Source organism: Pithys albifrons, chromosome 9 (assembly GCF_047495875.1).
Source record: "Pithys albifrons albifrons isolate INPA30051 chromosome 9, PitAlb_v1, whole genome shotgun sequence".
Lineage (NCBI taxonomy): Eukaryota > Metazoa > Chordata > Aves > Passeriformes > Thamnophilidae > Pithys > Pithys albifrons.
The window spans coordinates 24,483,177-24,505,423 of NC_092466.1; the positions used below are offsets into that span (position 1 = coordinate 24,483,177).

The 22,247-nt window shown below is 35.5% G+C and overlaps 1 protein-coding gene across 33 annotated transcripts in view; it reads right to left on the reverse strand.

The window, feature by feature from the left end:
- KCNMA1 (potassium calcium-activated channel subfamily M alpha 1) overlaps nucleotides 1-22,247 on the reverse strand; it is a 430,172-nt gene that overhangs the window by 291,106 nt on the left and 116,819 nt on the right. For all 33 annotated transcript variants that reach the window (XM_071563747.1, XM_071563746.1, XM_071563758.1 and 30 more), the window contains one exon: nucleotides 15,547-15,711. In XM_071563747.1, the coding sequence (XP_071419848.1) occupies nucleotides 15,547-15,711 (165 nt within the window). The remainder of the gene's footprint in view (nucleotides 1-15,546; nucleotides 15,712-22,247) is intronic.

Consider the following 22,247-nt stretch of genomic DNA (forward strand, 5'->3'; position numbering starts at 1 on the left):
CTTTCCTACTCAAGACTTTCTACTACTTGCAAATGCACCTCAAAGCAATTAACTCAGCTTTGATAAGCAAAAACCAATAGGGGCCAGATGTGACAAGTTTTATTGTGCAACTGGCCGTGAGTCTTGCAAACGTCTCAGGATCAATGAGGCTCATTGATATGGGTGGTGGCCCTGTCAAGAGAGCTCAGCAAACAGGCACATGAACAAGCCCAGAGAAATAAGCTTGGGCTTTTCTTCCTATAATCATCACTTTTTAGTCTTTACTAAGCCATCAAGTACTGCCACTCTAGCAAGTTCAAACCTTCCCTCATTACCTCTTTCCCATATCCCTATCCACACGAGACAAAGAACAGTATTTTAAATGTTTAAAGGTGTTCAAACTTCTTTTCCAGCCTAGAAGGAAGTTATTCAGCTTCACAGCTAGCACTTTTAACTGCATTTTAGTTCCAGGACTTCTATACACAATTAAAAAAAAAAAAGAAAAAAAAGAAAAAAAGTGGTGTAGTTTTGTTTTTTTTAAAGGGAATAAAGAACAAAAGAGAAACAACATCAAAATTGTGTAGTGCAGCTTCAAGAAATAGAACATCAAAGCAGATAAAATAGTAGAAAATGGGGACTCCCTTGACAGTAAAAAAAAAAAAAAAGAAAAGTACAAATAGATAAAAGCAAAAGAATGAAATGTTGGAATTATGCTTCTTGCAGAAAAGTAAATGTGATATTAGAAAACTTGGAGAGAGTGTCCAACGAAGCGCTGTCATGGGAGCTTCGATTACTTCAGAGGTGATAACTGTGCTAATACAAGAGAGTAGGTCTTGATGGCTCAAGAACTTGTTTTGAGCACAATTCTGCAATACTTTTGCAATGCAACTTTTCTGTCAGAGGTCAGATCATTTTGCTTTTAGAGATCCTAATATTACTGAAGTAGTTGAATATGCGGTTAAACAAACAAACAGTGCTGGTGACGTGCCAGGTACCATTAATGTCCTTAAAGCCTAGGATTCGCAATAGAAGGATTCTTCCACTTGTGGTCATCTGAATGGACTACCAACTAAATGAAATGTTGGGAAAAATATTTAAGGACATAAGGAGTTTAAAACAGTATGTCAGCTAAACAATAACAGAAACTCTAGGTACTAAGTCTCAAAATCTCTTCTTTTCTAACAGGCCAGGAGAAGCCACATCCCTAGATCATCCTTGATTCAGTTTTCCTTTTAAGCACAGTGAGCAGAAGTCAGATTACATTCTTTACAACTTTCTTCAAAAAACACATTCCAAATCTTTCAAGTAAAGGGGCATAGGAATAACATAAAATATTTTGTACATGGTGAAGAATGCTCATTTATCAAAAGAACACCTCTCTTCAATTAAAAGTAGATTGCAACATCAAGTCCAAAAGCGAAGTTGCGTGTTCTGAAATTCTAGGCAAGTGCAGAGTCAGGTCCACAGCCTCTATATCCACATACATACAATACAGAAGGTGACAGCTTTTTCACTTCCATAATGTTTAATTTAGCATTAAAATACAAACTGCTAAAAAATAACATACAGAAGAATAAAAGAGGGACTGTTACCATAACCCAAAAACTAGGGGAAAAAACCCAAGATAATTGTAAAGCAAGTATTATAAAAATCTCAATCTTCCATCATAACATTTAAACTCACTGTACAGCACTTCTGTTCATCCTGTGGTGGGCTTTTCACAACAGGGCAAAAATTAATTGTGCAACAATAGGTTTGAAAACCAGACAGATAATCTTGCAATTTGTACCTTTCAGGTCAAAACAAGTGCTTCTTAAAACACTCACCAAACAACTATTTGATTTACAAGAAGCATAAAGTTGACATCAAGTTGCCTTAAAGCATTTGACAGGATGATACAGAAAACTCAGAAATCTACTTTCATATTAATTTTTTACTGGCTTATATTCCAAAGCATTTTTGGTTTGATGTTGGAGGTTTAGGGGTTGCCTTTGTTTTGGTTTGGCCTTTTGGGGGGATTTTTTGGATTTATTTTTTTTTTTTTTTTACAATTTTTAGGATACAAGCCATTTTTTATTTTTCAAAGCCTAAGAAATTACTTAAGCACAGCGAGAATAACAATATTTTTGCTAACCTTATTAGGTTTTTATTTTTTTACACACACACTCAAAAGGAACCTCTTCTGTTATGCAGTACTATCACTCCTTTTCCAAACAAAGGTAGAACAAGAGTTTGCAGATACCATCTGACAGACCTGGCCAGGCATGCTAATTAGAGGTAACACTATTTGAAGGCAGGTTACCTTATCTGAAAGGGCCAGGGAAAAGCCTGTATGTGCCCAGGTTATACATCCCAAGGTATTTCCCCTCATCCAAGGCAATTTCATGTGAAGACAATCATAAAGTTGCCACCTGAGATGCACATTAAGGCAATACTAATTATCCCAAAATTATTCTCCTGCCATGCAAAGCTGGAAAGGGGCTGTCACCAATATATTTTTTCAGTTCTAGGTCTCCTTCAAAATGAAAGGAACTCATAAAGCCCTTTTCCTTAGCACTAGAAGACAAACAACCAAAATGTTAAAAGAACACAATATTTCTTCCAGTTAGGACAACTTGGGTAAGTTGTCTTAGCAGCTAAATGCAGTCATGAGTTTCTGAAACTGGGGTAGCATAATGTCATAAAAAGAAGGAAATAAACTTTCTCTAATGATCAATTAGAGTATTGAATTAATATTCACTTCTGAATATTGGTATTGACTTCCCGGATAAACTTTCAGTATCGAATTTCAGTTTGGATCTCGTATCTACTTTCTGACTTAATCAAACAGAGAGCTCCCTAGGAAAGCATCTGCTCATGGTCTTGCATCTTTGCAGAGCTTAGCCAAGTCTAGTTCTTATTTAAGAGCCATGATGAAAATGTTACAGCTTTTTAAGCATTTGTTTCATAAACTGAACCAAAGTATTTTTCACTGACCTTTCTTTTCCCCACAAGGCATTAGTGAAACACTAAGAGCTTAAAACTTTCTGTTATAATAAAACAACCTCATTAAACATTTGTTAGGTAAGACTGATATGAAAAATGAGCACTTATATAAGAAATAAATAAATAAATAAATCTAAAAACACGTAGTAAGTATAGCCTTTACAGTTCATTCCATGAAAAGAAAGATATAAGGGAAAAGAATCGAATTTATTGAGAACCTTTAGTCTTGAGCTTTTTCCTTCTTTCTTCTGCTGGTAGATATTTCTGCCTATTATATGAACTTTCACAGCCTGTTCATCATAGTTCTCACATAGTTCAGTCTTTTAGGAAAAATGAAAAGGATTTTATTGCTGTTTTTGAACACTGTACCTTCCTTCAAATTAAAAGCTAGCCTGAGCAGTTGTGTTAAAACTGAAGGAAGCAATGGAAATTTATTTTTTTTTCCATGTTAATATTCAGAAGTTAAGTACTGAGTCATTCTTGCCATAACAAACAAGTTATACATTAGCATGTCTTGCTGGTTAAAAAATTGTTTGTACAAGGTAACTGCTTTAGCTCTTAGAAATAGGCTCTCCTGGGAAGACAACTTTTGTCAAAGTAACTGCACCTGTATATAAGCACAAATATTTTAGCCATCAGAATCTTGACTACTGCACCAGGCCTTGGGGGAAAGAAAGGATAATAAAATCAGTGATTCTGAAGTGAAGGCTCAGTGACCTGTGGTCATCAACCAACTGAATAAGATACATCAGATTACTGTGTTCCATAGATGGAACATGACTTTGAAAACTCAAATGTTGCTGGCTCAATCTAGAAGCAGTTTTCCAGGTCATGTCTTGCACACACACAACTCATAAGTAGTGTTACATACCTGCCAGAATGTTAAATTATGCCACTTGTCTTCTGTGGCATTTCGCATGATTTAAGTTTAATTTCCAAACACAGTTAATTGAAATCATTATGTTGTCAAGATATTTCATAACATTAACATTGAATTGATGGTCTTTTCATGTTACTATTTCAAAGTACTTCTCAAAAGAAAGGCTTTTCGATCTACTATTCTAATTAAAACATTGTCAGATCTATTGACTTTAAAAGAAAATGTTGACAGCACTATAATGCTTTTCTTATGAAATGTATTATCTTTTCCAGAAGACCGGTTTAACCTGGCTAAATATGGGAGACTTTAGCACAGTAGGACAGGAAAAAAACATTTCATTTTTCAACTACCATTAATTAAGCTGAAATACACCTCTCATGCAAGAAACTCTGATGTCTTCAGTAGTAAAATACTATGAGACTTCATTGCTGCAATAGTCACACTAAAAACATTTTTCATAACTACAAAAAGCTTCTTTGACAAGCAGATCCTTTTCTTCTCTCTCAAATCAGCTCCCCTAGACTGGAGGTCACCTAACATTTTAAAAAATCATCATTATGTGGAGTAGCATTTAAAACAACAATCTTTACTGCTAGTTTACTCCTCTTATACATTCTAAATTTAAGATAAGAAAAGGGAGTAAATTAAAAGAAAAATTTCACACTAAAAGGGAAGTAGGCAATCTGACATAGAAATCCAATACCGCATCTGAAGCAGAACTATTGAATTGACCATTGAAAACTTCCAGTCTGACACCGTCCTTAGGTATCAGTAGAAATTTTCCAATAGAAAAAACAGAAAATATGATCAAGATTAGAGAAAAGGAAAGACCAAGCATTTTTAATGTTTAAGAATTAGCCTGATGAACTGATAGTAAAAACCATTAAGTCCCTCAATTGCAATAAATTATATGACTATATGGTCAGTTTGTCTTACAGTATTTAAGTTTGTATCAGGTGCTAACTATCACACCAAAAGGAACAAAAGAGCATGCCTTAATTTACTATCAAGAGAACTGGTTGAAATACTCATTAAGAGTAAGGTAAAAGTCTAGAGAAACATGGCAACACCAGTACCAACCTCCCAAATTCCCAGCAGGTAAACACAGGGCTTTGCAAATGCCTAGCAAAATTCTCTCCGTGAAGTATTTTAATGTTAACTATATATTAAATCCTTATACAGTTCACACTCATTACTTGCTGAGAAAAGCTTGGGAATCTTGACATTTCAATCCAAAAATATCAAATGGTGATGCCTACATTAATGCAAAGAGATCACTGAATAACAAAAAAGAACCCCAAAGACACTCAACTAAAAAAATTACCCCCCCCCTCCATTCCCCCAGCCACCAAAACAACTCAATCAACTAACAAAAAACCAACCAACCAACCAAAAACAGAAAAAAAGAAAAATCAAACAAGAAAAAACCATACAAACCAGTGGAGGCAATTACAGAATTTTTGGTTTTTTTACTACTTTCCCCTCAATTTTTCCACTGAAATACATCACAGTACTATTCAGTTTAAACTTGTAATAGTCTCAAAATTCTACTGGTGATACAAATTTGCCTTTCAGACCTGTCTTAAAACTGTTTCTACTATGTTTCCTGTATTACTGATGAAGTCACTGGAACTTCCTGCCAGCAGCTGCAGTTACACTGAACTCACAAAAGAATAAATGATATTCTTGAATTGTATAAGAAATTTGGGGGTTAAAATAGCAGTTTCACACACGCACACAAAAAAAGCCAAAACAAAACAACAAAAATGGAAACATTGTTTAAACCATCTAGTGGCTAGATGCAGTTCACTAACTCCATCAGTTTTTACAATCATTTACATATCTAACAGTTTGCTAACAGGTTCATTTTTATCGAAGTCATACGGGTTTACCCAATGGGACTCTGAACATGTTATGAGCAAATCAGAAACACGAACTTCTTTGTAAATCATATCAAATTATGATGCCGAATTTGCAGCAAAGACATTTTATATTAATTATAGATTTGTGTTCTGTATAAAGATAAATTTATATAAACATTTAAATAATACTAAAATGCCAATACTCATGCCAGGTCAGAAGTTATTGCACTATTAAAACTTTTTGAAAACAAAATGGGGAAGAGAATTCCTATATACTCATCACTGTACCTGTAAATGAGACGATAGCAGGCAATAAAGCAGTTCACAATTAGCAAGCTAATAATGAAAGTGTAACAAAAATGAAGACATTTTTCAAGCATTTTCACTCATTCCTATTCCTTGAATAATCAAAAAGACAAGCAGAAATTTCCCTTACAAGTGCAAGCATCTGATGTCAGTACTCTTGGCTACTCTAGGTAAGACAAAGCTGAAGTCTTTCTCAATTCACTTCCTACTTTGTGGCAAACCAAAAGTTTTCAAGATTCAACCTATGCTTATTCCTGTAATCCCATATCAATGAATTAACTCACATGATTAATTATCAGATAGCTACATAACTTAAGTTGTATAAAACCAGTTTTAACTTTTCTTTTTTTTTTATACCACATGATATATTCTCTTAAGAGAAATAAGGAAAGATCTCACACAGGCAGGCTTTTTATTTGTAGAAATAAAACAGTGGGGTTGGATAAGCAATGGAATGGCATCATTAAAAAATAGGTCTTTCATATCAAGAGCCATCAGCTATAAAGAGACCATGAGCAACTAGTGTTGATGCCCGAGGCTCTTTCTAAAAGAGAATACATAATAAGTCTAATGGACTGAATGGCAAGGAAAAATTCAGATTATTTATCTGTCTGCACCTATCAGGCCCAAAAGAGATTTTTAAACAAGCAGAAGTACAGAACAAAAACACTAAGGAAAAGAGCCTGTATAGTAAAAAATATTTTGATGCAATCTCCAACTGCATAATATGGAAGTAAAAATAACTCATATATAGGCAGAGAAATATTTATATATGAAATTTATATAAAGAAGACATAATACATAGTTCATACCACTAGATGGATTTAACTATATAGGACAGAAATATATTTTGGACTGGAAAATTTCTATTGGACAAAGTAAAAAAGTCACTAAATTTTAAATTTCTAATTTCAGTACTTAAAAGCTGACTTCAATACTTTTTACAAGCATAATTTCAATCACAGCTTGCACAGAAACAAAGAAATAATAGTAAGATTAGTTATATGTTCATAATCAACAAAGTTACTCTTATACCTGAGAACAGAAAACATGTCAAACTTCCAATCCTATACTGCAGTTACTGAATTCACATTGCTCACATAATTTCTCAAGAGTGACAGAAAATGCTTAGGAAATTAAGAGTTACTGTTACGGACAGCACCATCTACTGTACTTCCTCTAGCTGGTACTTCAAAGACAGGAGAGTTTTCTGCCCAACTAACTCCTCCACTAGATTTAAGACAGGGGCTGACAATCCTTTCCAGTCTGGAGACCCTTAAAAATTTTCAACTACACTTACAAACACCAAAGAGCAACTGTAAATATATCACCTGTTGGCTTGGTTTTCTTTGTTACTTTTCAGAGCCTTCTACAACAGCAAACTGGAAAATATCAAAAAAATTACCCAAACCAACTTTGTAACATTTACCATGAGGAAAAATAAGGCAAATCTGACAATGTAATATATAGGCCAACTTTTGCAAAAAATTGAAATTGATAGAAAAATATCCACAGGTTTCTCAAGTATCTTTAATTAGCAGGACATGGAAGCCTTTTATGATCTACATGCTAATCTATGTTTCTGGGTTTTAATATGGAAAAGAACCCTGATTTGCACTTACTGCATTATTTTTGATAATATTTTACAATCCTCTAAGTATAGCAGAAAAGGACTTTAAAATCTTTTTTGACAGTGTGAAACTTGATCACATTTATTAAATCCTTGGACATAAGCATCAATAGCAAAATTTGCTCAGCCTTTTTTGAGAACAAAAATAAATAAAAAAATAAAATTGCAGCCTTGGATAAAAAAATCTGAGCAAACTGCTACAATATTCAAGAAAGATCCTGCTGAATTCATCTTTTCGTACCTGTGCTGAGTTTCCATTCATAATACATGCCAGGCTTTTGAAGGGTAGGAGAACATCACAGATGAGCTTTGTTTACACTGCTTAGAGCAGAATTCAGAATTCCCTGATTTAGCTAAAACAATAGAACTGACTGTTCCAGGCCCTGATTACATATGCATGGTTGCTAATCTGTAGCATGGAATAGAAATGGCAGCATGTAACACTGTCCACACTGTTGATTCTTCTAATTCAAAATTCTCTAAGATTCAATTGAACCTTGCAATGTTTGGATAGGATAGATTTAAAAATCCAAAACAAGGCATCCAAAGTCACAAAATCTGACTTCTTTCCTCCTCATAAGGAAGAGATTAAAAAGTAAAGAAAAATTATAAAATTAAACCACTCACAAGGATGTTATAAACATTTTGCATTGACACTAAACTGCAGACAATATACTCCTCCTTGTTACCAAGATACACAGCCAGACTTTCACAAGGTACATTTAGCACCTTCAAAATAGGATTATAGGATTAAATTTAATGGCTGACAGTAGCAAAGAGAATAGTTCCTTTCTATGCAAAAACTTAGCATTCTCCTATCCTTTGCAGCAGGCTCATGACAGTATCACATTTTGTATATCACAACAATCAGATGGCTCACTGAAATCTACTCATCTCTACTGAAGTAATTTTTGCAAGATTTTACCCTGACAGGCACAAAGTGGATTTTTTAACAGTATGTAGGAGTTACATGTTTTTCAGTGAGGGGACTGTGGGCATCTGACAGAACTGCATGGCTCGGTTTGCATGCAGTGAAGAGTATCTGTCTATGCAAGGAAGGACAAGGTTCCACATTTCACTTTAGTTCCCAAGTAGTACCACAATTCTAAGCAGTAACAAGTACACTGTGTTTGATTTTTTTTAAGTTTGGACTACAAATAGAGAAATGATCAGATTATGTTTCCTTTTTCATTCTATACTTACACTGCCTCAATTAAGTTATTTTTGTAAGCCCCTGTTCATGACCAGTCAGTGGTTCTACAGCTCATAAGAAGGCATGGAATTACATTGCCGAAATTGCCTTTTCAACCACCTATCCTAGACAGCTTTGCTGCTAGAAGCAGTCTTCACAAGACTGAAAGAACAAGCAGGGTTGCTTCAAACTTCTGTAAAATTCCATCTCTTTCCCTTTTTCTCCCATTGTTGTTCCTATTTCTCCTACCTCCTAAGATGAGGGAAGGTGTCTCCAGGATAAAGAGTGGACATACATGTTTCTCCTTTAAATTCATGGCATTTTGCTCTAGACTTATGGAAGAGCTGGAGAGCTTTCAGCTTCTAGGTGAAATGCATGCAACAGGCAGTTAATATTCCCTCATTTTTACTTTGAATTGACAACTTTCCCATCCTAGTTTCTACCAGTAGATTTCCTGCTCTCTTTTCAGAAAGACAAGTAGATTGTTTACTATTACTTCAGGTGGAACCAAGCCTTCCAAAGCCTACCAATACAGACATCTGACTTCACAGGAAAAGTGGGACTTTGAGCAGCTGTAGTAGTAAGCTTTGAAGTTCTCTCTGCTGCAGCATTTGAAGCTGAAACAAGCATTAATTACAAGAGAGGAATCTCCTGTGCCAAAGTAATGCACATTTAAGGAGCCACATTAAACTTCTGAAGCCAGGATGAAGTTGCTGAGAACCGTACTCAGGAAACTTCTGCATATTCAAGTAAATACCAAAACAGTTTCAAAAAAATATATATATATAAAAGAAGCAAAAGGAAAATTATTTTGATAACAATATTTTGCGTAAAAGTAATTATTATTTTTTGCTGAACTTCAAAATGGAGATTTAATTTTTTTAACCACAAGCTTAGCAGTTGGTTTCATTTACCCCATCTCCCAGAACAAATCATTGATGGTAGAGCTGTACAAAAGCATATACATAATTATCTTTAAAAATACACATTATCACAGCAGTGCTTTGATTGCAAGCACAATTTTATCAAATACACTAAATGCAAAGAGGAAAAAACAAAAATCCATTAAAACCCCAATATTATCAACTGTTTCCTCAGAGCAGCCCTTTGCATGGGAAAGGCGCAAATGCCTTAGGGGGAGCCATCTGTCTCCTCTAGTGAACTTTGTAAACACACTTCATTTGCAACAGTTTTATTTCTATCTTTTGTTCAATACCTGACTATTGTCAATGGCCTATAGGTGGAAGGCAAATTCCCTCTGCACCTCATTCTTATCATGAGGATAACACAGTGCTATCAGAAGGAACACACTTTCATTCTCATTGTATCTAAGAAAGGAGTAGCAAGGACTTTTTCTAACTTCTATTTGACATGTGTATACACTGATTTTTTTCAGCAATGAAGTGCTGTGCAACAGAAACACTCTCTACAATAGTAGTGTGCCCAAACCAGTTTTGCTCTCCCAAAGAGTAACCATGTGAGAAAATACTTTCTCCAAGTAATCACACCATTTAAATCTTGACTCGTAATTTTAAAATGTGTTTGCTTTTCTTCATTTTAGTAATAGAATTCCACAGATATCTTCACTTAGCCAAGAAAGGAAACAGTAGATGTCAAAAATGTTAGAAGAATATATTTATTCCCACTGTAGGCAAAGACTCATGCTTTATAATACTGTTAGAATGGATTCAGCAAGCATGGCCATCTATCTAGAGGTCACAGAAGTCACTGCAGCACAGCAAGAAGTTTAGAGATAACTTTACAATAGTTTCCATAGCAGCAGCTATAATCTGACTGAAACACCACATGGAGATAAGGTAGATTAGGCTACACTGAGATTTGTCTTACAAAAACGTTTATAAAAATTAGCAATTTTATTTAAGATAAACATTTGTGGATTGCATATGTGATATATACGCTAATTTTCTATTTCTCCACCTTCTGAGCTAAGAATTCAAATGCAAGGTTTTAAGTCCAGTTCTCAGGATAGTTCATGTCATGCCTTTATGAAATGTGCTCCTTATTCTTTTCTTGATTTGATTTTACCATGTACATCTACCTTATTCTAATCTAGCCCATTCTCCACATAGCAGAACATAAACCTGCAAAAATTGAGGAGAAAAAATGCTATTTATGTTTGACTAGCCATACAATTTGTGGTGACTTAAGAGAAAAGAAAGTCTAACATTGGCATATTTTAATCATAAAATCATAGAATATGCTGAGTTGGAAGGGACCCACCAGGATCATTGAGTTCAACTCTAGGCCCTGCACAGGACACCAAGAATTACATCGTGTGCCTGAGAGCATTGTCCAAACTATACTAAAAATAACATACTAAGAGCAAGCTGGTGGTTAAAGAATTGCAATTAGCCACCTTATTCCTATATTAGTGTCATAACTGATAATGAAATGATTTCTTTGTCCTAGATATCACCCCATATGAAGAAATCAGCATGCTCTTATTTTTAGTATTTTAGTTTAGCCACTAAACAATTTTTTTAAATATAACATCCACTGAAACTGAAGCACTTTTCCAAAAATATAAGGTGACTATCTTAAAGGTGCAGTGTCAATTAGGAATGCTACATCTATATGTAGCATCTACATGCAGAATTGAATAATTCAATGTTAAAGAAATATGCATAGTAGAAAAACTTTCCAACAAGACTGTGGGCAGAAGAACATCCTTTGATCCATAGCAAAAAAAACCTGCAAAACAATCCTTGCTACTGTCAATAATAAACAAATATTCAGAGAAAAAAATGCTTAAATGGAACTTAATCTAGCTGCAGTTACCATGGAAACAAGCAAGACTTGCTCAACACTTCCTACTCTATGCCATTATCATTATCTCATGAACTCAAATGGAGAACATTGTTCCTATTCCTATGGAAACCCTGGAAATAGCCCACATCATTGTCACAGGAGATTAAGGCAATCTAGAACTCATCTCTTGTATTCATTTACTTGCCACTAAGGGCTATGAAAGATTAAAAATAACTAAATGGGCAAAGTTCATTTCTCAGTAGAGATGAGCAGAATCTAAACTACCCCCTTATGAACAGTAGGTAAGTAACAAACATCGACAAGAAGTTTATAAGCTACCAACTGTGGTGCACAGATCTGTGCAGTTACACTGACAGGTGCATCCTCAGCAGCTTTGTGCACTGTCTTTATACACATGTCCGATACTTGGTAAGACTCTGCCCTTCATTCTTATGTCATTTCTCTTATTGACCAAGATGAGGAAACAGGACCTTTTATACTACTGTACTATACATATATATATATATATATATATATATATATATATATATATATACATGTAATAGTATACAATCTACACAACAGACATAAGACTTTCAATCTCGGAAGACTGAAAACAACAAACAAAACAAATCAGGGAGAAAATGGGGGGAAAAAAGAGAGAGAGAGAGAAACAAAAACCCAAATCACCACCTAAACCAATCAGGACATGGAACATTCTGTGCTTCCTGCCTGTGCAGTCACACCTGGAGACTGAGGAAGGATTACTCATTCTCCTCTAGTTCAGAAACATGGAGCACACATGCAAGGGAAAATATGACATTATTTATTTTTGCCCAGCTATGGTAATGTATAGGTGACACTAAAGTTTGCTTAACTGTCTAAGAAAATTTGTAATGTCATAGCCAATAGACTGCAAACCAATTATATCAAATAATGGATGTGGCTTCACTGCTGGAAAAACTAATGTCAGATTTTAGATGATGTGTAGGTTTTAGAATTGTGTGCAACTGTGTGGAAAAATAGTTCTGTGTAAAACTCCTCCCGTAGTTTATAAAATCCCTACACTTGGATAGATAAATTGAGTTACTGTAAACATAGTTTGCCCCCTTTTCCCACCATTCCTTAGTAGCTGTGACCCATGACAATGAGGACTTTGACTGCATCTAATTTTATTTTTTTTGGCAGTATTCAAAGTGCTTTATTTAACACATAGGGGTTGCTGCCTCTGAAAACTGTCTGTTATGAGTTTAGGCATCGTGACTTATGTACTAATTTTCATCTATTGTCTTAACAGAGATATTTCTTTTCATTAGAAAACTGTGCAAATGGTCCAATGTTGATGCAAATGTCCAATTTTGTACTATACTATGAAGCTATGCCCTTTAAACACAAATTTTTGTCCTGTATATTCCGTATTGTTGGCCTTTATTTTCCTCACCATTGGGTAGCCATAAAGGTTAAATATTAAACAAGTCATTATAGGAGCATCCACTATGCAAATATTTTTTTCAACATTCAAAAAGCAACTGGACAACTCATCCGATAAATTAGAAAGTTGTTTTCTAAGGCTTCTAGGGAAGAAATAAAAGGTAGATCAGACTTGTCAAAGATACGGTGACAGATGCCAGTAGAGAGAGGTCCAAAATGTGGTCTGTTCAGATTCCACACACAGCACTTGACATTCCACTAAGATTCACTGTGCAGAAAATGACTGTCCAGATAAGAATAATGATGGGAGTTTTCCCATGAGCAGAAAACACAAATAAGCTTCTGCTTCACACTGATGTGTGTTCAACACTAAGCTAACTTATAACCTTCACTCCTTATATAAAACCAGGCAGCAGTTACACAACTGCCTTCAGGTCATCATGCTGAACTGAACATTGGATGTATAAGACTGATTTTAATTGAAACTCTCAGAGTGTAAAAGTGTACTAGAATTTCCTTGGCTGCAGATATCTCATACACAGATATTTCACAGAACTGTGAAATCGTCAGTTCTTTCTTCTTCAGGGGAAAAGAAATTCCACACTTTGATTCAGAAATATAGCTGGCAGGAAAAGACTGTATTAAATTAGCGGGAATTCATGAGTAAGTCCTCAAATTTTCAAACAATTTTGCTACATCCTATATGTACAAATAATGTGAGCATTACGTCCAGCACAAATGTTCATTGAAGCACTTAACATTTAATAATATACCCAGAAAGTAAAATTTAAATGAACAGACAATGTTGAAACTGGAAATTGTCCTCCATGAATTCCATCTTGTCAATTCAAATGCAGAAACTGATGACTACTATATTAAAATAAACACATCTTGTTTTCTAAACTGAATACAATAAACTAACAGATTCCATACATCACTTCTTATTTTTCAGATGGTTCCTCATATTGATAAACCCAGAGGTGCACAATACTTGCTGCTATACCTTGACAAGACTATAAATACACTCTCAGAAATAACCTAACCCAACAACACAGCCCAGCTAGTCCCTTGTAAAATACAATGGTAAGTGAAGTCATCTAATGGAATTGAATAAGTTCTCCCAGTATACTGAAAAAAATACATAGTACGATGCATTTTATATTATTTATATTAGGTTTTGGTTGTTGGATTGTATTTATGCTCATATATAACTCAGTAGAAACATCACAGGCCAATTTCTCACTGCATAGCTAGAAGCAGTGGGTTTGGGGTGATTTCTAGCCTTGATACTTAAATTGGGATAAGAAGCATGACTTTTAAGATTTTTCCTTTTTTCATGTTGAAAATGTCAGGAAAACATGCAAAGTGCCACTTTTCATAAGATGACGTCAGTCTGCCAGCTTCACATGGAAGACACATAGTGCTCAAAGCAGCAATGGAACATGCTTCCATGGTATTGATAAAAGTCAGCAATTAACACAAGCAAATGGGAAGAAGATACTTTTAAGAAAAAATAATCAAAATAATATTCTTGCAGAACAAAGCAATACAGTGGCAATTGCATCACCTTTTATTGTAAAGGACTTGATTGAGAAGTGCAATTTCTTTCCTTTTTCTCCCTTTCCTCCCCATCCAAATAATTACTCTATAGACCCACACTGACTCACTGTAAATTATACCAAAATAAAGACAGACACAAATCCTTTTTCAGTTTTACCCAAACTAGTTACAAAGTCTCACTGGGATTCTCAGAGGTTTTAAATGGGATTTAAATCACTTTAGCTGTTTATAAGTAGATGCATTCTAACAAGGAAACTAATCAAAATTACACAGGAGTCACCTTTTACTGCACTGAACACCACAGAAAACCCTTGGCAATTTAGTATTAAATAAAGCTGTAATGTAATTATAGTCAAATAAAGTAGAAAACTACAGAGTTTTTTTCAGTAGAATTTTAAACCGCATATCATCAGTATATGGCCGTATTTGATATGTAGCTGTTCATATATTTGAAGGATTTCCTAAGCTAATAAAGATCCAGAGAATATAAAATTATTACTATTCTACTGAAAATATCACAGCATAGCCAGTTCAAACTTTTCTTTGTTTTATATTTCTGACCACTATACACACTTGTAATGCTATGCTTATTTTCCAAGTTGGCTTCCTTTTTTCCCCACACAATTTTACTTCCAGATAAAATAGGCCTATAGCTTTGCAACCTAATATGAAATTGCTAAACTCACTGTTTGTAGCACAATTCAAAATCTTGGTGTCAGAATACTGAAATAGGCTGGGGAGTAGTCTAGAAGTCAGTTGTTCTTACTTACTGTCTCTGCCTCTCTTTTGCAGTGGGAAATAGTCTGCTATTTTTACTTCCAAAAGAGAAAATTGGGATTGATTAAGTGCTGATGCAACAAACCAATAAAAAATCCTCCACTAATGCTGGGACTAAGTTCTTCTTAAGAAATGTTCTTTAAAAAAAAAACATAGAAAATTATGGAAAACTTACAAGTACTCTGCCAGTTAATGTCTGGGCAGATATCATGACTCCTGCCCAATCCTTCACAGACGTCATCCATCCCACTTCTGCTGCCACATTCTCCTCTTTTTCATCTGTTGGTTTGCAGGCTCCATCTGCCTGTGTATCTCCACCACCATTGATCTTCTGGGCCTCCTGCAAAGTAAGTATTGGAGTTAGTCAGTGTTTAGCAATTTGACAAGGAAAGCTACAGCAAAGTTATGTCTAAGATATGCTTTGAGAAACAGAAAACAAATCTTCTGGGATTCTTTACAGAACCTAATTGGACATACCTATTTAGAAATACTAGAAATAGATATGTTTTATAAGGTACCAGATTAACAACTAGATAATAATATGCTCCTTGACATTACATCTTAAAAACATATACTTGGCATCAAATATGCTCTATGTTACTTGCTTATAAGCAGCATAACTGACTAGAGCTCTGTATGCAATTATAGAGCCACTTATAAAAAAATTTGTCACACATACACTGAAAGACCTTCTGATGTATTAGTTCAAAACAATGCCTACTAGGTGTGAATGTAATTTATGCACAACTTTAATTTAATATCACTAGAATTAATTATCTGAGTAAACCTTCACTAAGAAGCATGATGTAACAAGACAGTAATTATCAAGTGTAAGGGGAACAAAATACACCACAGAGAATCTGCAGGGAGCTGCCATGCTATCAGTGAACCAGTTTTTCAATGAAAGTGTTTAATATATCACAGGAATTATTCAGTCAGTAAGTGGCTCTCAGAATAGAGAGCTAGAAATTAAAGAGGAGCCCCAGCTGCACCAAGCTGACTGATGAGTCACATGCACTGGAATCCATCTCAGTCTCTCACGGATGCTGCAGCAAGATTGTCGTGCTCTGTAACTGCCTGCTATGTGCTACAGTCATGGGTGCCACACAAAAATCAAGGGAAATGACAGCAAAAGCCAGCCTGGATTGTACAGCATTTAAAAAATATCGTATGCAAAGTATCATACTGTGCCATGAGCATGCCTTTGGTGACAGCTTAATACTAATGACTTCCTGAATATTTGACAAGTTATGCTAAACAAGCATAGGAGAGGCAGGAAAATTCAGTGCTGAAGTAAGTACCAAGCATTTGAACTTCACACATAGATCTACTTTAGTGCTTCAAACACTCTGCACAGACCAACAGCTTGAAAGATCTTGCTTATAGATGACTTGTCTGTAGACCACTAAGCAGGAAATCAATTGCCATTATTCCCCTTTGGGATATCTGTTATACAAGCAAAGATGTTTGATGCCAGTTATGTGATTATTATTACTACAGTAGGAATACTACACTGTGATGGTCAAAACAAATAGCTGTGAGATGGCCATGAGGACACAGCTGGATATAAGGGTACAGGCACTTCCTGAGATCAGCAGTGAACTAATAAACAGTTGCATTGAATCTGTCAGCAAAGAACAGGACAGCAATGCTAAAAATGTAATATGGAGACCAACAGTTGTTTTAAGAGACTCTCAGCAGTGCAACTTAATTAGCTAATCAGATTCTTTCTTCTGTTAGTTTCCCCTCCCAAAAAGCAGGCTCTGTGTTCTTACTAGCAGTTACAGCACAGTGCATGATATTGCTATATTGATAATAACAAATTATTAAGTTACACTTCCCAAGCAAATAGGACAGAAGATAAGTTCTCTGTATTTGTGTAACTGGACCTCATTCACTGACAAATCTGAATACAGTGAATCAGATGTTTTACACTCAGCATTGAAAGACATATCCTGCACTGCACATGCACAGAGCACAACCTACAGGACTGAGCTCACTGCAGAGGATGGTGATGTACAGCATGGCATGAGGCATTTCCAGCAAAACAACACTTGCCTGGAGACCACTGGTGACCCATAATATCACCAAGCCCTATAAATCAGTCCCAAAGAAATGCCCTGACCATCAGCAGGGTTTCCATCATAAACCAGTAAAACTAGGCTCAATATAGCAGACATTGTCATAGCATAAAATATTGAAGTAAGACACATCTCAAGGCCCTGGGGGCACTCACAGGCCTCAGTGGTGTCCCCTGACCCCTCTGTTGCACAGGATGTCATTTCACCCCTGTTCAGTGCCACCCACTCTCACAACCCTGTCCTATCCAGCCTTGATGGACCAGATCCCAAGCTCGGCCAATCCATGCCTGGTTCCCCTTGCCTGGTTGATCCACAGGCTCCCATCCCAGGCTGGCCCCAAGAAGGTTCCTGGCAGCCAGGGCCTCACCCCACCACATCAGTCAGGGAGTCCCCCAGTGCCATGGCAGCTACTGACTAGTTAAAGCTACACACTCTGCTCATCTCTCTTTTCCCACATTTTTCTGCCTTTTGTAACTGCTGGAGCTTATCTTTCAGAATGTAAACTTCACACACCAGATTTTGCTGCCTGATCCTTCTCTGCATTGCACAGCAAGCTTTCATACTCTGTACAGGTTTATACTAACTGAATTAATGTGATTTTCATAGTAAAGGAGGTGCAATTATCTCTTCTTCTCAGATAAGAAACTGAGGTGGTGATTAAGCACTTAACTCAGTCACTAGAGAAGGCACTGGCAGAGCAAGGATGAAACCACAGTCTTTCATGATTTTTTCACCTAGCAACCTCTGTTAAAAATCACAGGGGTGCATACCTTGAAAAAAACATTCATAACTATGGATCTTGATATAGAAAGTTCCAGAACTACAGATTACTGAACAAAAAGCGCTAAATGAAAAAGTCCATTTTATGTTAGTGAACTTAGAAATATCAAGGTTGGAAAATTCTGTTATTTTGTACATGTTGCCTCCTTACCCTCAATCTTTTTGTCAAGAGATGTGCTTACTCGTAAGATTATAAAAATAATTTAAAACTTCCCAACACTCAATAAAATAGTAGGCAATTTACTAAATTGAAGGAGAAAGGTAGATTTTTATATTTTGAAAAGTTTTTCATAGCTTACAGTTCTTTTTGCTGTATTGACTTTGTTTGCCACTGGAATAAAGCAGTAAGGCATGACAGGCCTATTCACTATTTGACTCTCTGAAGGTATTAAAGTCTGTAATACATTTTGAATGGCTGTATTTCTATATTTATACCACTTATTCTACCTCTATTAAAATCTCCCACCCATATTATTTCTTAATTAGAATGTAAGTAAAACAATCATCCCCTGCCAAGTATCACTTGGAGCAGACTCTCATGATCAGCCTAGCTCTTGCCATTATTGTAGCTATAATTAATATGCAGATTAGCTGTTATGTAATATTTCTGTTCAGTTTGGATATTTTATATTTTTCATCTATATGGCTAGCTCCTTATCTTATTTAATTGGCAGGTAAGGAGTAAGAAATTTTATCCCTAAGTCATTATGCAATTGTGCAGAAATCACTAAAGGAGCTAAAGGCTGCTTTTATCTACACTGAGTACAAATCAGTCCTGTTATTAAGTGACTAGTCTGTCCTACTGCTATTTCTTCACCTCAAAGCATTGAGTAACCAACACCAAAACATGAAAAAAGTGCTGACAGTGACAATAACTGTTTAAGTATTTACAAGTTCAGTATTACCAGTAAGGTATCTTTAGCCACTTTGCTTACTTGTATTCATTATTTTAATTACTTGAGGACAGGAACGTGAATTCAGGTAGATCAAGTCAGAAGCAATGTGCCCTGTGAAGCATGTTTTTCCTGAACTTAATGACAAAATGGAAGAGAGCATGATGAGAAGGGGTGTTCTGGAATCAGGACTCACTTTTCTACCAGTGGTTTGGCAAAGACTTGGACCATAAAGTTCAATGCTTTGTCTCCTATTTTCAAAAATAAATATTGATTTAGATTACACAAATTCTGAGATGATAAAACACAGTTACCTTAAGGAAGAAGAATTTGAAAAGGGAAAAGAGACTCAAAAACACTTAATGGTTTTGAAAATTTAGTCCTGCCTGCTTCATTTCACCTCTCTAGAACACCTGTACATAGAACCACCGCATTCAACACAGGACAACACGAAATAAAACTAGAAGACTGTTATGAAACCTTAAAACATCATCTAAAAATAATTTTAGGTCTTTTGAGAAGCCCTAAAAACACAAAATGCCATGAAGAACCTGACAAGCACTCTCTGAAGTATGGTGCTGAAAAGACTTGATTACTCCCTACAGTATGTTAGAAAATGTAGCAAACAGGCAGGTAATGAGAGGAAAAAGAACTGGGTTAAAGTCTGGGAAAACAAAGAAAATTACTTGATATTCCCATTTATCTAACATTTAACTATTTGAATATCACACAAAAATTAGGAAGTATCACCTGTAATGAGAATACAGGGCACTGAGTAATGCCCACACCACAAGAGAAAACAGTATGGTCAATTTAAGCAGATGTTTAAAAACAGCAGTATCAATGTAGCCAGCTCAGTTTGAGCCTTTGAATTTCATCCTAGATAACACCAGATGAGAAAGGGCCTGTCAGAACTGCAGTTGCACCTCATTTAAAGTATGCAGTAATAATCAAGTAAGAAAATGTAGTTTGGAGAAGTCAGAAAAGGGCTGCTTTAGATAAAATTTCAAGTTGCTGGTATCATTATCTCCATTAACTACCCTTCAATTAACAGCATTACATTCCTAGGGCCTACATTTTAAGAAAGGTTTTATATCAGATCGACAATACTCTCATATTTACTATTCTCACACATTAAGAATCTGTGTTTATGTTCCTTTCCTTTTCATTCATCAGTTTCCCCAAAGCCACCAACAGGTGCTACGTGAAGAGGAATAATTTTGCATGAGACTATTTCTCCTTTCTATAAGGAAAACATCTAAAACACTGAGGTGAAAATTATTAGATCTCCATCTGTAATTTAATTCCATATCCTTAGATACATTCACTCACCATTTTAATAAGTGCAAAGAGGGGTCTTAAATTTATTTAAAGCCGTAATACTATGCTGCATTCTCAGAAAAGGGGCAATCTACAGTGTATGTTAAGACTTCAGGTACCTCCTGAATACATTGCCACGGCAGATGCTTTCCATCAGATATCGTTACCATCTGTAGTCTTCACCTTAATAGTTACTAAGTACCAGTTGATCCAGTGGTAAAAACAAGCAAAAAAAAAAAATAAACCACAAAAACAAACACCAAAACCCAACGCCCTGAAGCAGTTCACCTGTTCTAAGGAACACTAATAAACAAACAAACAAAAAAGGTAATATGAGAAATGAATAGCTGTATGGAGACTTAATTCTCTTGGAAAAGAGTAAGTCTTGTAGGAAAGGGAAAGCAGAAGTTAAACTAACTAAATGTGAGCTAAGAGGTACTCATAAACTGGCCTGTCCACAGCACCTCCTCGGATATTAGTTTACTAGTCAATATTAAGTTACATTGACGTCACTTATCATACTGTAGCTATGGTTTGACTCTTTTCAAAGGATTAATTATTGATATCCAGACAAACATTATTCCTTTCACTGAATAAAAGAACCAGAAAGATCTGTGGAAAACATGGCTGATGAGATAACCAAGCATTTTGCTCTCATAAAATATTCACAAGCTATATAATTTGGTTTTTGCAAATTTGGCAGGTTAAGAAAAATAAGCCAAAAACAGAGTACAAAAGTTTTCTTACTAGTTTATGACTGAAATGTTAAACTCTTGCAAAACTATTCTTTTTGTTTCATGCATTCCTGCAGGAATTCTGAGAAGCATCTTGTCAGTCCTTAATTACAACCAGAACCTTACTTTCTTTGCTGACCAAATCCCACCACCCCCTTTTTTTTTCCTCTTTTTCCAGTGACCAGCCTCTGTGTTGTATTTGTGCAGACCTTCAGTAGTCTTAACAGGGTTTTTTTGTTCTGTGCCCTTCATATTTCTGATATGGGTTACTTGTACAAAATCCCCTTTTCATGTCATTGCATTGTCTGACAAAAATTTCTCCAGTAGAGGAATTAATTCTAAAACCTTGACCTGAGCAGCAAGGGAAACTAGATTGGTAATATATAGTGTCCCACACATAATCCTACAAATAGTACAACAGCCTGTCAGATGAAGGGTTCCCGGATATGGTTCTCATTTAAGAATGTGAAACAGTACACACCTACATTATTTGAAATCTGAAGAAAGCACAAAAAGATTCAGTTAAAAGATTAAAATTTTCTACCTAGTAATAGAAGTATGATAATGTAACGCTTTCATTGATGTGAAACAGTATTTCCAAACAACTGGAAAGCTGGCTGACAGATTTCCATACCAGCCTAAGAATAGAGAGATATGCAGGAAGTCCCTGCTGTGTCACCAATTTTGGAAGTCCTCAGCCACACTGTTGAGGGGTCTTCACCCCACAGCTACAGAACAAGAGTAACAGTAGTTTTTGTTGCATAGGGTTCTTATAAATATATTTAGGATTTTAAGTGTTTCAGTATTGCATAAATGGAAGACAATGCAGGCATAGTGTAGGGAATCTTAAAATAAGACACACTAAAACTGTTAAAGATTGTTAAACTAGTTATGTAAGACAATTCAACATCTTAAGACAGATGTGTAAAAAAGGAAGCTATTAAGAACTCCAGGCATTATAGTGAATTCAACAAAGTAATTACAAACTTACATGCATTGAAATGTACAGAGTGGTTTTTTTTAAAAAAACATGATTGTTTCAAGTTAGCAGGAGTTGATATCAATAGT